A 15,952-nucleotide genomic window follows, 5' to 3' on the forward strand; every position below is an offset into this window, starting at 1 on the left:
TGTGTGTGGATTGCAATGGTTGTTCGTAATATAGGATCCGTAATGTAGAGTACCGCTTGGTACTCCGATACTCTGTGACCATGTTTGTAGAGATGTGAAAAATTGTAACCAAAAGTCGCATCTGTGTGCTAATGAATCGTCAGAAATGCAAGAAACTTCATCTATTCAAAGGTAAAACTGATTTTCCCTAAATCAAAGTTGCAAAAGTTCTCTCAAACTTCCTTTCAAACGTTATCAACTAACACTTTAAGCGTCTAAATGCGTTTTTACATGTTTGTGCAGAAAAAAATATGATATCTCTTGAACAACAAGTGGCCGAATATTTGTATCATCAACAATCGTCGTTGTGCCTGTAATCACTGTGTAAACTTTTAAACTTGAAATTTTGTTTTGCAAGAGTTATTTTATTTTATATTGTAACAGTGCATGTTTCTACAAAACTCAAATATTGCGGCGCTTTAAGTGTTAAAATACAACAAAAGAATCAACCACAGTGCTTAAAAAAAAATAAACTAAAATTGTTGATTTCTATTAATGTAGCCCGTGTGTGCTGCCGCACTGAGCCGACTGATTAAAAATGGACAAATGCGTGTTGCCTTTCTAACTTTGTGTAATTTTTATTGTATGTAAAAATTAAGTGACTAGTTTGACTGATAGATGTTTTTGCTCTGATGGTTGTAATGATTCTGACTTCTCGAGAGCTCGTCTTCGCCCTCGAGAGCGGTGGTTCTTGAAAAATACGCTGATTGGTGAATATTTTCTAGTATTCATCGCCAATCAACGTGCCTAATTTTCTCGCCAACTCCTTCCAGTGCGCCCTTAGCGCGCTTTACCCTGGTGGAGTGGGAGAAGATCCCAAGGGGTAACCAAATGTTTATAATAATTCGGGAAATTCCTCCGGGTGACTCATCGGCCAGCGGACCGTTACAGACAATTGTACCCTTCGGAAAACCCGTGGTTTATGGCATGTTCTTAAGCTATTGAGCGCGAAAGGCACAAGCGGCAAAAAACTCTAATTAAGTGATTCTACCGGCCTTCGCTAGGATGGACGTTAAAGCATAAAATAGTAAATTAAATCCTAATCTCAAAAACAGCCTGTAGGTGCGATCGTGCCATAAACCTTTGCTGAATGAAATCTAACAAAAATCCTTCTCGACAAAAATTAAAAAATTCATATTTCCTTCAACCTCGGCACATTCCCAAATTTCAAATTAAAAAAACTAGTACCTAAACGTCCACACTGGGATCTTCACCGAAATCAAACCTAACTCACGAGAAAACCAATTTCTGTCGCTCGCGATTAAATTCTCCTCTCGGATATTTACCCAGACCGCTTCTCAATTTCACCGCAGAGCAGGCGAGAACGAACGAGCGCCGTAGAGAGAGAGATAGAGAGAGTTAGGTGGTCGTAATCGGTCGGATCGAGCTTTTCCTGCCGGGTGGCGCGCGCATTATCGCGATGTGCGCGACGACGGAAGCTCGTGCCGTTAAGTATAGCGTGTAGCGAAGCGCGGGGGACGAGAGAGAAAGAGAGAGGAGAGGAGAGAGAAAGTGTACGGGTGCCAGTGCTCCGCGGCGAAAGCCAATAAATTAATTGGATTGACCGCGGGTGGCTTTGCGCGGACAAATGGGATCAACGATTCTGCCGATCAGCAGGCGCGCGTGGCTCTGTCGATTCTTGCAGAGCCTTCCCAGCTCGGTATGCCTGCCTCTGCCCCTCTAACTCGTTCATTCGCTGGTGTACGGCGTTTAAAGGTGGCCCCCGTTAACTGGATCCAGGTATCCCGATGCGTTTACACGTGTTCGATATCGCTTAAAAACACGATCACACAACGTACAACTTCTCTTCGCTTTTACGTGTGCACGCACACAAACACACACGCGTCACACGTAACTTCGTAGACGTGTAGGTTGGCTTTGGTTGACGACTATACACGCGACAAATAAGATATGCGGTGTCGCCTTTGACGGCTTCGCCCCAACGACTAGCGCGTTAGACGCTGGCAAATATCACGCTAACCTGATAAGCACGAACTATCGATTCGGGTAAAGTCGCCGAGGGGTAGTTTCGTTTCATAAGCCGTCGCCCTGTGCCAGCTTTTATCGAGCTGGCCCGCGAACTTTACGCCTCGCGAAGGCGCGAGGAAATCGTTGTTACGTGCCGTGATTTAAGGGAGTGGCGAGGGGTTTTTATTTTCCTCTTCTCTTCTCTTCTTTCGTGATAAGGTTACTCCGAGGGGTTAGAATAAGTCGTGTGATGTGTTGTTTTTTTTTTTTTTTTCAAGCGTTGATATCACCCCGTGCTTTATACGTTGGCTGCAGTTAAAAGTGATTCTCGTTACTTTGTTTCTTTTTTCTTCTTTATCGTAGTTCTTGTTAGCGGGGTTTGTTTTAGCTGGTGTGCTCGGTGTTATTAGCGGAATAGCACGGAGAAAGTATAATTCGCTTCCGCTATTTGAGGATAATTGCTGGATCTAGAGATACCGCCCGCGGCTTTCGTGATTCGTAAATGATGTGTTAAACAATAATTACGGACCGCTGTATCTTGTATCTACCTTTTTCTGTCATTAAGGATTTCTTAATAAATGAAAGGTATTAGTATGTACACCGATGCAATCTGGCAGAATGCGGGAAATCCCTGCCGTTAAAAGCTGAATAATACGAAACTAATGGATAAAAATTAGATACGATCGGTGTAGTTTAACCCTGTACAAACCGATTTTTCTTCGTTGGAGAGGAGAAAAATTACGGTCGATTAGAATGTTACATTTTCATGAAAGAAACAAGAATTCAGTAGAATAAAACGTAAATGATTAAATACAATCGTTGTAAAAACGTCTATCAAAAATACACGCATCGGCGTTCCCCGCAAATCCTCCTACCACAAATTCCGGCGCACGAAATCTGCAAATAAAAAAAGGAAAAAAAAGAGAAGAAAAATCGCTGCGTGTAACCAAATTCCGCACGACGATTCTGTGAAACGCTAATTTCCTCACGTCGCGAGAGGGAAGCTTTCCAAAATATCCCGGTGCGCCGGTGAGTTTCCAGCTTTTCAAAATATCTCCAGTGCACGAACAACTTTTACGTTCGAACGTTTTGTATTAAAGCCCCGTGAGATACGGGGCGGCGAAACTTGTACAGAATAACGCGTATATACCTTGTCTCTCTCTTGCTCTCTCACCGGTAAAAGGACTCGTGTGCAACGAAGATGGAGAGAGAGAGAGAGAGAGAGTGAGTGAGAGAGACAGCGTGTAGAAAGAGCACACGGGTTATATAGTGGTGGTGTAGGTTGGGAAGGGTAGAAGAGGTGGAGGAGGAGGCGGTGGTGGTGGTGGAGGAGGTGGAGAACTATTTCAGCTTTTACGAGGCCGTCGTGGCGTATCCGTTTATGCGGGGTACGACGTGCAAAACGATCGATAACACGCTCGTAACGTTATTACCGACAGGTATACGGAGGTGGGTAGCAGCGGTACTACCGGTAATAATGTGGCTTTTACGGTCGTGGGCGCTGGTACAGCTGCCGCCAAAGTCGGTAAGCGTGGGTTTCCATCGGGCTCTCAAATGCCGGAGCAGCAACCGAATTTGCGCCACTATTTCCGCCGTTCCTCTGACACTCTCTCTCTTTCTCTCTTGCTTGACTCTCTTCTCCTCCACCCCCGTTGTTTCAGCCAAGGAAACGAATAAAAGCGGACACGAATGGGAAGGAAGAAGGAGATACATATGTGCATGTGTGTGTGTGTGTGTGTATGTAGGTGGCGTTGGATCCTTTATATCGATCTAATCTCGTCGAATCTCTTGTGTTTGGAGGGTGGAGGAGGGGTAAAACGATTTCGCGAGATAACCGAGAGATATCTTTTGGTCGGTGCAGAAAATCCGGCTGACGTGCTCGAAATGTCGTACCGACGACGCGACACGGTATCTCTTCCTTTGAATCGTAAGAAGGAGAGACTTGTTGGAAGCTCTCTCGAAAGTCGAGTCCGTTCTCGTATCCGGTTCGAGGGAACCATGTAAATTTCATGAAACGTCCCAGATACAAACGTCAGGTGTTGCGGATGTACCAAGTGTGTCAGAAATTCTGGATGTAATTTTAGAGCGTAAGAAATATTGCGTATGTATGACAAATCTAATTTTCACGAATTTTATTCGTTATCCTGATTTCTACTATTCACTCCTATTTTTGTTATTATATACACCCTGTGTGTTGTTCAATAATTCGTAGTACAATGAATTATTGCAATATTGCAAATTTTTACGAATTTTCTTTCCTATCGCCGTGTCTGCTATTCACTCTTATTTCGGTGTACACCCTGTATATTCTTAATCCTGCGAGGAACGCAGGAAGCGGGAGGATGCTTCCGAGTTTCTCCTCCGAGGTTCTCTCGTTTTCTCCGTTTTTATTTTACACTTCCTTCTTATTGAAAGCGGTGCAATTAATAACAGACTCGGGGAACGCTTCGACGCCGCTAATTAACGACAATTACTGTACCGATTATACAGGCCGGAATTCACTCGATTATCCCTCGAATAGGGATAGTAGCGGTAGTTGGTTGCATCTTTACACTCGACGAGGCAATATCTGCTCTACGGGCTTTTACGACGAGACTTCTCTCTCTCCTCAAGAAGTAGAATATTCACCGGCTATAGGAAACAATGTTTCTCGCGGTCGACAAGAGTCGATTTCCATCTAAAGTGTTTCCTGAATCCCTTTTTTCCTCGCAGTCGGTACTCTCTTATGTGCTGCCTTTACGAGCTGAAATTGTCAGGAGGACGGGGGGAGGAGAGGAGGGAAGAACGGTGCTCTGCAGCACGAGTCTCGGGGTACGCGCAGGTTTAAACTGGAGGCGTAATCAGCGAACGGAAGCCGAAGCAGCGGCACGATTTCCGCCGCTTATGCCGATTGCGTTCGTGTGCACGCCTCGAGGCGGCTGCTTACGTGGGCCGTGACAAGTGCATCCGGCACATCGAAGGATTACCGTTCGTTCCGTACGCAATCACGACGTCCGATTGCGCTCGGGAATCACTCGATTTCGCTCATAAGACAATCTGTCGCCAAATGCACCGGCGTTTTCCTTTCGAACCGCTCCAAGTTTACCACGATCATCCATAGAATCACCGATCAGGCGTGTCTCTCTCCACGTTTGTCAAACTCGTAACCACGTGCACACTCTTATCTTTTATCTTCACCTTATCTATTTTCTAATCCTCCTTCGCACTATTTTCTCCATTCCAATATGTACCAATAAATAATGTTCTTCGATGTTCAACAGAACAATATTGCTTATATTTTTATTGCAGCGTTGAGAAAGATAGAAAAGAAATTTCGGTTGTATTTCCGCGATTTTTAGAAAATCTAATTTCGACCAGATATTTCACTTTCTCCGCGTGTGGTGTAACACCGAACGCGGTTCGTTCGCTGCAAATTCGAGGCACGAGAAAATATTTCCCAGCCGTCGCTCCTACGTTTCCGCGTGGCGGTTGCACGGATGCAAACAAGATCAAACAGAGTCGTTTAAGGGTAACCTTTTAGTCCGCTGCTTCGAGGAGGGCTTCCCTTTTCTGTCCCGACGCCGACGCCGCCCCCCCGCGTCGCCCGACTGGCGTAGGAAAGTATATACATTATAGATCGGAAGTTCGAAACCATACTTGGGCCTGGTAGACCGAAAATAAACTGCTTTATGGGAATTTGATATGACGTCGATCGCTGCTGGTTGAGAAAGTTCGCCTATTTAATTACAACTTTCGTTAGAGCATCGCTCTCTTTTCAACTGGAAACTTGTTTAAGCCAATACTCCTAGTAACATACTATTTCGTCTTTTTCGTTTTTTATTAATTAATACTCTTCGCAAAGTATATAGACTAGATTTTACTCCACCCTCGGGTAATGAAATGCAAATGAAGCGAGCAGTTAAAAGATTTAACGATACCGCGGAACAACTTTCGAACCATTGTTCTACACGGTAGAACCGAATGGTATTTAACTTCATCTAGTGGTACAGTTAAAGGGTAATTATACCCGGTTTTCCCTGTCATATTACAAAGTGTGTAACAATGACGGGAGTGGCCGGACAAAACGTGATTAACGTGTGTGAAAATGTTCTTTTTCCTCGTCATTTTGTGTAAAAGAATTTGAAAAACTGTTTTCGATCGAACGAAGAATGAAAACTGACGTTGTCGTTTTGTTTCGATGTTTCAGGGTCCACCACAGCCTAACCAGCCGTATAAATTCTCGATCGGCGAGTTGTGCGATCGTATCAAGGAGGACTTCAACTTTCTTCAGACGCAGTATCACAGGTAGATCTTTAGTTTCAACGTTCGTAAATCAAACCCGAGCCTTTTTCTCCCCCTCTCCCTCTTTTCTCGAGAGGAACTCCGCCGCGGTTGGGAAACGAAGTGTGAGATTTTGTGAAACGGTTAGGCACAGGGAGGAGGGAAATTTAAATTGAACGATCGCGGAGAGAGAAAAATGTCGTTATTCAATTAAAGTTGCGAATCGAACTCGTTTTCACGGTTGGACTTTTTCTTCGGCGGATATCTGATCGCCGCGAGACACGCAATATCATTTGTAATTATTATTCGAGCGGACTGGCTGGCTGGCTCGTTGTCAAGAAAAGGTAGAAATTATATCTTCGGTATGGGAATAATGATACAGTTGTCGGCGGTGAATTAAGTGAAAATGTCGGGTTATAAATGTAGCAACGAGCTGCTCCGTAGGAATTTAATCTTTAATATTTACCACGTCCACGGTAATAAGCTACAATGTGTGCTGTGTAATTTTTGTATAAATTCCACTCTGGTTTGCACATCGACGAGACCGAAGCAATGGAAAACGTATATATGTATAAATAATTATAAACGATACTGTACTTTCTATATTGAAAAATGGAAAACAGAGAAAATAAAGCTGAAACACACAGTTATTGGAGTGAAAATGAAAAATTCCACGCGTACCGCTAATTAATACGTTTTTGATTAAATGATAAAAATGTTGGAAGAAAAATAAATGGAATATTGAAATTCCGCTGGTAAGCGTCCCCCTCCGTTTTCGTTCTCACGGTTATATTATATTTCACAATTGTTGTATTTTTCGTGACAACCGGCTGACAAAACGGTATTTATCCAGTGACGGTAATTAATCGAGTAAAGTCGATTCCACAAGCGTACGCCGCCGGATCTTATCTCGGAAATGTTTGCGCGAACGTCGTGTCGGCGCGTAGGCGAAGCGAACAGAGACAAACCTGACAGATGTAGGCAGAGAATTGTTTGTCCGAGCGGAAGCTATGCACACTGAAGTATGCACATAGCCTGGAGGACGAGCAGGCCTCTCGGTTTCGATTCTATGCACGCGTGTTACGCGTCTGCGAGCCATTCAGCTTCTTCGCGGATCGTCCCGTAACATTTTCTTTCCGACACGCCTGCGTCTCTTTCTCTCTCGAAGACATACTTGTTATGCAACAGACGTGTGTAAAAAAATATGATTTCGCCTGCGTACGAAGAAGATTTTCAGTATTGAGTCATATTCGACTCGACATCCGCCATTCGCTATGCAAGGATTAGTGGAAAAAAAAAAATTTGCATATGTACAAAAGTGTCTTAATAATTTGTGCAATTTGAAGTAAGTGTGAAGTGTTGAAGAAATAATCGAGCACGATTAGGAAAATAACGATATAATTGGAGAGGCGAAGAAAAATCCAGCTGGTACGATGACAAGTCTGGAAACAAGAATTTCCACGAACCTGATCGAATCCTTGTTCCGCAGCTTTCCATAAAGTCCACCCGTTACGTTCCACACGGCCGGCCATACGAAATAAATAACGTCGTAAAAACGTAACAAGTATAGGAATATAGAGGGTAATCGTGCGATACGATCGCGCACGCAACCGAACGAACGAGCAAGCAACCAAGCAGCGGAGAGAAAAGTTGCTCGATAAGGGAACTTTCTTCGGGGCGAAGCGTCCGTTTTCACCGTATGCCCGAGCGATCTTTATCGAGCGGCCTGACACGTTAATTTATGTCCCGACCCTTTAACGTGTTAATTCGCGACGTCACGTGCCGCACGATTTCCACCGACGACGGAAACTTAAATTGCTGTTTCGTGTCACAGCGACACGGGGAACAGACACACAGAGGGTATAGGAGCCGGGAGAGTGAAGAGAGGACGAGAGTGTGTGTGAGAGAGAGAGAGAGGGGGAGTGCCCCTGGGGCTGTGTGCATACATGCATAAATATGTGCGAGACGTACGTGAGCCGCGTGCGACATTTCGACGCGCTCATGCCACCAGTGTGTACAGGACAGTCAGAAAGTAGCCAATTTCGCACTCGGTGCACACCAACTCTTCCGGAGAGTGCTCGATTTTTCCACACCCCTTCCCTCTCCGCCCTCCTCCGTTGGGACCTCTCTCTACGGCAGCGCGTTGCTGGTAGCGCACAACGTGAGCCGAGAATGAAAATGTTTGCCGCGGGAACGCGTAGTCGTGACTAACGATCGTAACACTTTCCGCTGCAACTCTTTCCGTTTGATCGTGTTCGACCACGCGCGCCACAGCACCCTGAGGAACTTTTGCTCTCGATCGGCCCGCGCCACGTTCGCCGGCCCCGTTTTCGACTACACGTTTAACGTGTTTCGATGTTTATTTAGGATCGAATTTTTTTTTATTTTTATTCTCTTTGGGAGGCGTGGAATATTTTACTTTAGTAGATTCCAGTCAAATTTCAAGTACATGGATACGTTTGTCAAGCTTTTTTGACTACCGAAACGCTGGACTGTCATGGCGGCCTCCTTAGCGTCGCGCGGTTTCCATGACAACGAAGGCACGCCCCGCGAAAGAGCGAGTGGAGGGGGAAGCAGGCGCTTGAGGGGCCCCTACGCTGTACAGCACTGAGCTAACTCGACTTTTGTCGCATTAACAATGCTCGGCTAACGAGCGGTTCTAATCGAAAAATTCCATCGGCCAACAGGTTGATAAATATAAATACGTAATTACGTCTCCCCCTTGGTATTATATCCACAATGTAGTCACGCGAAGTGTATCAGATTGAATTAATTCGAAGAAGTTTGGTCCGGTCGAGTCGAGTCGGATCAGATTGTGTCAAAGTTGGATCAAGTCGGATCATACTGGATCCAGTTGGATCTCTACATATACGATATCCTTGTCGCTTTCAATCAAAGAATAATTTCATTTTTTCCCGTTCAATTATTCCCGAGTTGGATTTCATTCGAAACCGGATTCTCTTTGAATTATTTCATACACTTTGCGTACGTGAATATTATACATACTTGCGAAACAACCTAATTATTCTGCTATGAATCTGAATAAAAAGAATATCGATGAAAATACTCGATTTACCCGATCTCCGGCGTTATTTGCATACACATTTCTATATAAAAAATAGGAAGAAGAGAAAAACAGGTAACCATGGAATAACATACATAAACGAGTGCACACAAATTTTTTTCTCCCCCCCTCTCTCTCTGTCTCTGTTTAGCTCGGTGATTTATTTTCGACAGTTTCGATCGTGCGGCATATAACAAATGCCGCGTGTTCGCGCGAACACCGCCGACTAGAAAGATTACATAAGCTCTCGCGGCGGGAGAGAATTTTCCGTGCAAACAGCGGCGATCGCACGGAATAATTCATTTTATGTCTGTATTATACGCTCGATGATGCGGAAAGTGGCGGGGCCGCGTTAGTTTTATTATCAAACGCGGTACGCTTGGATAAATGCTTTCGCGAATTCGATTCCCCGCCGCCGCCACACCAGAGAGAACCGGTAGCTTGGCAAAAGGGGCGTTGGAGGGAGGTGGAAAGTGAGTGTGTGTGCGTTTGTGTGGGAGGGGTGAGCTATAAATTTGCCGTTTACAAATTGAGCGAACCGTCCCCTCCCCCCGGGAACCACCGGAGAATTTCGCGGCGCAATGAGGAACAGGTGCGAGTTTCCGCGTATTTATGTCTCAAAAACGTTCACCAGCGAAGATATGGAAGGGAAAGGGAAGGCAGGAGAGACTCGATAAGACGGCTTGTAAATCGTTGCGTCGCGTCAATCTGAAATAATTAATGGGCTTCACGAGGGCCAGTGGCGCAACCAGAATTATCGTTTGACCGATCGTTAATATCACGCTAATTTATCGCGTCGATGCCGAGACCCGGGATCCGTGTAACGCTACTTTTCTCGCTTTTTCTCCTCATCCTTGTACGGCCACTGAAAATGTGTTAACGATTATCTGAATATATTCAGCTGTGTACCGGCGTAACTGGTAGTCGAAAATTGGACGGTTTTTAAAGAATTTCCTCTTTCCGATAGTGTATTATATGAAATTGGACGGCCTTTTAAAATGTTCGTTAAATCGTAATCTTGCGTCACTGAGAGACACATTTTTCGGATATTATATTTTCACTGCTGCGAGGAGATAGAGTATACTCTAGTTAATAAATCTGCGCGTGAAGAGGAGTGTATAGTCGATCGAAGAAATATAGCGAGGTCGTAAATTGAAGTATTAAGCAGCGTACAGATTGACGCAGCGATACGAAGATTCACGCACGTTATACTAAGTTTTTCGATTGGAGCTGAATCGAAGCTAAGACACGCCAGCAGATTTCGAGCCTCTTATCTTCTCAGACTTGTGTCGATTCGCTCGTCGATATGCTCGGTACACGTAAATTTCGACGCCCGAGCAAACTTACCAGCTAGCCATATTTCTTCCACCGACTATACGCGCGTCTCGTTCGAGAGATATCGGGCTTAGAGATCGTCGATATCGACGAACAGAGCCCGGAAGGGGGGCTACTTTACGCGACGACGACGACGACGACGACTGTCCTGTACACGCGCGATATAATACCGTCTGTCGATCACAGTTCGCGACGCGCCACTATAGGTCCCACAGGCTGGAACGGCAAAGGTCGAAGCACGCCAGTCATTCGACGGACTTTCGCTTCCGTGATTCCAGAATCGAACGGAGAACAATAATTGCCTATCAATTTCCATCGACGGGGAGGCCTCTCTTTCTCTGCTCTACGGGTTTGCGCGTTCAATTTCTCTCGAACGCGATGCCACTGCAAGATTAGTTAATCGCCTTAGACCTTTTTTCCTTCCGTCGAACCTGTCCTATTCAATTACCGGGTAACGAATGAAAATTGCCCTCGCGGACTGTTTCCCCTTATCGAATCGTTTCCGCGACTGATAATTAGGTATTCGATGCGCGATATATCGCGAATTTGATGCTTCCTCGGAATCGTAAACGACTATTTACCGCTGTGAAAATATAGCGCCTTGTGTCAGCGTTAACCCTGGTATTTATTTCTTCCTCCGACTGTACACTTAAGATTTTTGGGTCTTTTTTGACCCGAAAAGAGATTTTTGAAAGAAAGTCGAAGAAGACCAGCACGCTGTATTACGAACCTAGACAATAAACTTTTAGTGCAACGTTGAAGGAACATAAACTTGATAGCAGCAAAAGTTATTTTAAAAAAATAAGAAGAGGCTGGGTCAAAAATGACCCGAAGACCGTACTAAGCTTAATAGGACATTCTTTCACCGCTAATAAGAGACTATCGTTATCTGGAACAGTCTGTATAAATACAGGCAGAGATGGGAAATAGTTTTTAGCGCGAGTCGCGTGTTTTACGAGAACCAGCAGCTATGGCTTATTATTCTCCCGTTCGACTGTGCGCGGCACGAGACCCCCACGGTCGTTCTTCTTATTCCATTCGTTGTCACGAATTAGCCGACGTACTTATTTCCCCGCTTTTCCTTTCTCTCCTTCCTTCGGACGTAATAATTTTTCTCGTTGGTCCCATTGTCGGTGGGGAACGCGAACGCGCGCGCGTTTTAATTTAATGTCGCGACTACGACGTCAACGTACGAAGGGACAAACAAAGGCTCCCTCCGTGTTCTCGAGGGCTGCTGGTGGATATTAATGCTATGTTCTTGTGTTCCCTTCTGCAGCTTTAAATTGGAGTGCAAGAAACTGGCCGGTGAAAGAAAAGAAAAAAAAAAGAGAAATAGAGAGATAACAGAGAGAGGCATTATGCGATGGTAAGCCCATGAGAGGGAAAAAGTGAAAGAAAAAGGGATAGAAGAATAAAGAATACGTTTATCGTGCGGTACAACACACCACCGTCATCGTCATCCACCCGTCTTTTCCCAGATTACAGAAAACGCGTCCCCATCTCGTTCTCCCCGTCCCCCGCTTCGATATTACTTCACTCAGCCCTGGTTCGACTCGTCGAATGAATTCTATATTGCGTAATTAATTCGTTACGTCTGGCGGAATATTTAAATCGCGACGACCGATCGAAATAAATTTCATTCTTCGTTTATTCCGGCCAGGTCCGGTTATTTCAATTTTTATCGTTTACAGCGAGCGAAACCGTCGGGGGGAGGAGGGTATAGATTCGTGGCAATCGCTTCATTCCCTCGCCAATCCTATTTTTCTTTCTCTCTCTTTAATACGCGGTAATGCGGCTTGTTAAATGATAATACCGCCGCTTTCCATTCGCGTCGACGATGACCGGGCAAAAACAGGCGCGTAGTTGCGCGTCGCGGATATATCCGAACCGACGAGCCCGGCGAAGAAAAATACCGTAAAACATAATTTTTGCGTAATTGGTGTTATAACACAGGGAAAACCGAGGAGAATTATCTCGATGTCCGTGCTGCTGCTGTCCGTTCGTAAAATGCTAGGAACACGGGTGGAAACGCGTACCGCATAAACGCGCCAGTACACACGTATACAAATGTACGCGTACGTACCGGGTGTCGCGTTTCGACTCAGTCCACGTGAATATTTTGCAAAAGTGTCGCGATAAGGCGTAATCGTTCGGATAAAATTGGACGAATAATTAAAGAAAAAAGAGAAGTGCAACGCGATATTTTAGTGTAGAAGTCGTGTGAAAGTTGCGTTTACTCTCGTAAAAGTAAAACCGTGTATTCTTTCGTCCTTCATTTTTTTTTAAATTTTTCTATATTCATCCGAAATATTTTTCCGTACGATCAATTATTTCCCGAATTCTCACGCGGATAATCGGTTCAAACGCGACACCCTGTACGTACCGTCACACGCACGAGCGAATACCGCGAGCACGAACACACGCGGAAGGTTTTGCATACGGTGTTACCCAGTGCACTCAACTATTACGAGCACATATTTATTATACGGAATGAAGGGGAAGGGGTGCAATTTTGTAGGAAGGCGCGCGCGTCGGACCCGAGTCTATTTTCCTGTCAGAGGTCGGCAAACAAAAATATGACGCGGTCCTGTTGTCGTTAAAAAATTACTTCCGCCGTGAACGGGAACCTTATATGCGGTCGCACGCGTAGTTCCACGCGATGTATTGTTGCGCCACGCGGGATCAATGGAAATTAATTTTCCATTTAACGCTCTATTATTCCAGCAAGCGCAATACCGCCCTCGTGCCACCGTACCGCTATTGATACGGATCGACTCGCGCCGATGAAAAACCAACGTTCGTCCACCCTCTCTCTGCCGTAGCTCGTTTTCGATCGCGAATTGAATTTTTTCACCCTCGTCGATTTCCTCGAATCTCCGCGAAAATAACATGTTTTTGGTATTTTTCATGGAGGAAAGTAGAAGTTTTTGTCTTAACCCTATAGACTACTTTGTCGAGTTTGACTCGACATCAGTTTTATTCGCAGGTATGAACGAGGTAGTTTTTAAATTGCCAGTTTGAATATGTATTATATTTTGCAATATTTTTTCTACCTTGGTGAGCGATAGGTGTTTGGAAGCGACGTGGTGCAAATGATTACTCGCCAAGTGGGTAACGAAAATATATTTATTTAAACGTAATGCTTAAATTTCAAATGTAAACTACATGATGCACGTGCAGAGAAGGTCTAGGACAAAAGGCCTCGTGCCTTTTTCGGGGCTCCCTTAACACGTTCGTCGCCACGTCACCCAGACATGGGTGACGTTCTTCTTCGTCAAGTTAAATAGGATTTTACAAGTAATTTATAAAAATCCCATTTGTAACACAAGAATTTAATGGAATATCACACTATATTATACTATACATTAATTTATATTTAAAATAAAATACAACATTATACTACGTAGCATGGTATTCGTTAAAACAGTTGGAACACATTTCTGGTGATTTTGGACAATTGGGACAATATGTTGTCGTCTTTTTTACATTTTTTCTCGCTTCCTGGCGTTCGAGAATTTGTCTCTCCTTCTGGTAACATAGAACGCAAATTCCAGCTAATCGCTCTGTTTACGTTCTTGCGCTAAAGGCCTCGTGCCTTTTTCGGGGCTCCCTTAAGTAGGCCCTTTTCCCTGGGAAAGTCCCAGGAAGTTGGGGCGCGGGCCTACATTGCCGAGGCAATACTCTTGTCCTCGGGGACGAAGAAACTCGGAGATGTTTGGAAAAACATCTCTCGATTCTTCGCCTCGAGGGCCAAGAGTCGCCAGGCCTAAGTGCGTGGCCCCCCCGTGGCGGTCGCCACAGGTGCACATAGAATATGACTCTTAATGCTGTTTTCAATATAATTAGTAAAAAAAATTGTTTAAATTGCTTCCTGTCAACCAAATGTCTCTGAAGTGCATTTCAAATCAAATTCTTAAGATAATAGGGAGTTATTGAAAAGGAAATTTAAAAAGAAATATGGAGTTCAAAGGGTTAACCTCTTCAGGGACATTGACACACGTGTATAGTCGGGGCCACGATATAGCGAGGTCGTAAAATCGGTTAGGCGTCAAAGTAAACATGTTTTAGCTGCCGGGACCCGAAAATTGACAGAGATACGAGCAGATAAGTACTTGAAACCATGGTCAGGACCGTACAAAGAATTCTTCTATCCAGCGAAAGTCAAACTGATTCTAATATATTTACTGAAAATTGAGTTCAGCTAGGACAATTTAGGGTTTTTTTCTTCTGGGAAAAGCCGCATTTGGAAGTACGGTTACAAGATGCAGATAGAAAATGCAAAAGGATTGTGTAGCTTTAATATTAACATATTTTCCATTTGTAAATGAAATACCATTTTCTACTTGAAGTACCAAATCATATGCTACCATTCGTTTATTGTTGGAACCCTCAAACAGACTGCAACACACGGCCTTGAGTGCCGCAACATCAATCGATGCCGATTCTTGAGAGTTTAATTTACGACCTCGCTATATCGTGGCCTTAACTATACGTTTAGTGTTCTTTCAAAATTTCAGTATTTGTGATAGAGAAAATATGGAAAACAGTCTCCAGACAAGGAAAGCAATTTAACACGAATATAACTGTAACTGCATAAAAAACTGGATCAGTTTTTTCTAACTTTAAAAAATCGTTCCCGAAGAGTTGCGTTAACCTTTCTGTCGACAATCAAGTACCCATTTCTGTATTTCCTCTAACAATTTTTTACGTTCTCGTGAAAGTATCGTAAAACCGTTCGTTTTATCGAATCCTCATTTTCCGGACATTTTTACCGCCGACACATATGTCCAAACTAAAAATTTCAAATATCAAAGCTTAAAACAGCCGTGAACATTTTGCTCGCCAGCACGTGGGTTAAATCTGACAGCAACGAAAAAACTTAGTAAGTCGTGTAAAGTTGGGCGAACAATCGTTACCGGTGCATCGATTTCCCCCTTGGTGTTCAATCGAACGAATCAAATTCCTACGCGATTCCACGGGAACATTCGCGTAATTGCACGCTGTTTCCGATAGTTTTGATACGCCGTTCAGAAGGTTGCATCGCGACTCACGCGATCTCACGTTGTACAAGTGGTGTATAAGTCACCGCGTAACAACAATTATATCGACGTTTGTGTGTGCTTTTTAACCGCTCGCCTCTGTGCACACACGAACTCTCTGCGATATCGTCCGATTAAGGGACGTGACCGAGGCGGAAAATCGGTCTCTCCGAGGAGGAAAGAAGGGTGAAAAACGGGAGAGAGAGAGAGAGAAAGAAAGAAGGAAATAAAATGAAAATAAAACCGG

The 15,952-nt window shown here is 44.3% G+C and overlaps 1 protein-coding gene across 1 annotated transcript in view; it reads left to right on the forward strand.

Annotated features, from left to right (window-relative positions):
• Positions 1-15,952, forward strand: part of LOC108578741 (protein groucho-1-like) — a 164,367-nt gene that overhangs the window by 32,026 nt on the left and 116,389 nt on the right. The window contains exon 2 of the mRNA XM_017942125.1: positions 6,194-6,291. Within this exon, the coding sequence (XP_017797614.1) occupies positions 6,194-6,291 (98 nt within the window). The remainder of the gene's footprint in view (positions 1-6,193; positions 6,292-15,952) is intronic.

This window comes from Habropoda laboriosa, unplaced genomic scaffold, assembly GCF_001263275.1.
Source record: "Habropoda laboriosa isolate 0110345459 unplaced genomic scaffold, ASM126327v1 scaffold28, whole genome shotgun sequence".
Lineage (NCBI taxonomy): Eukaryota > Metazoa > Arthropoda > Insecta > Hymenoptera > Apidae > Habropoda > Habropoda laboriosa.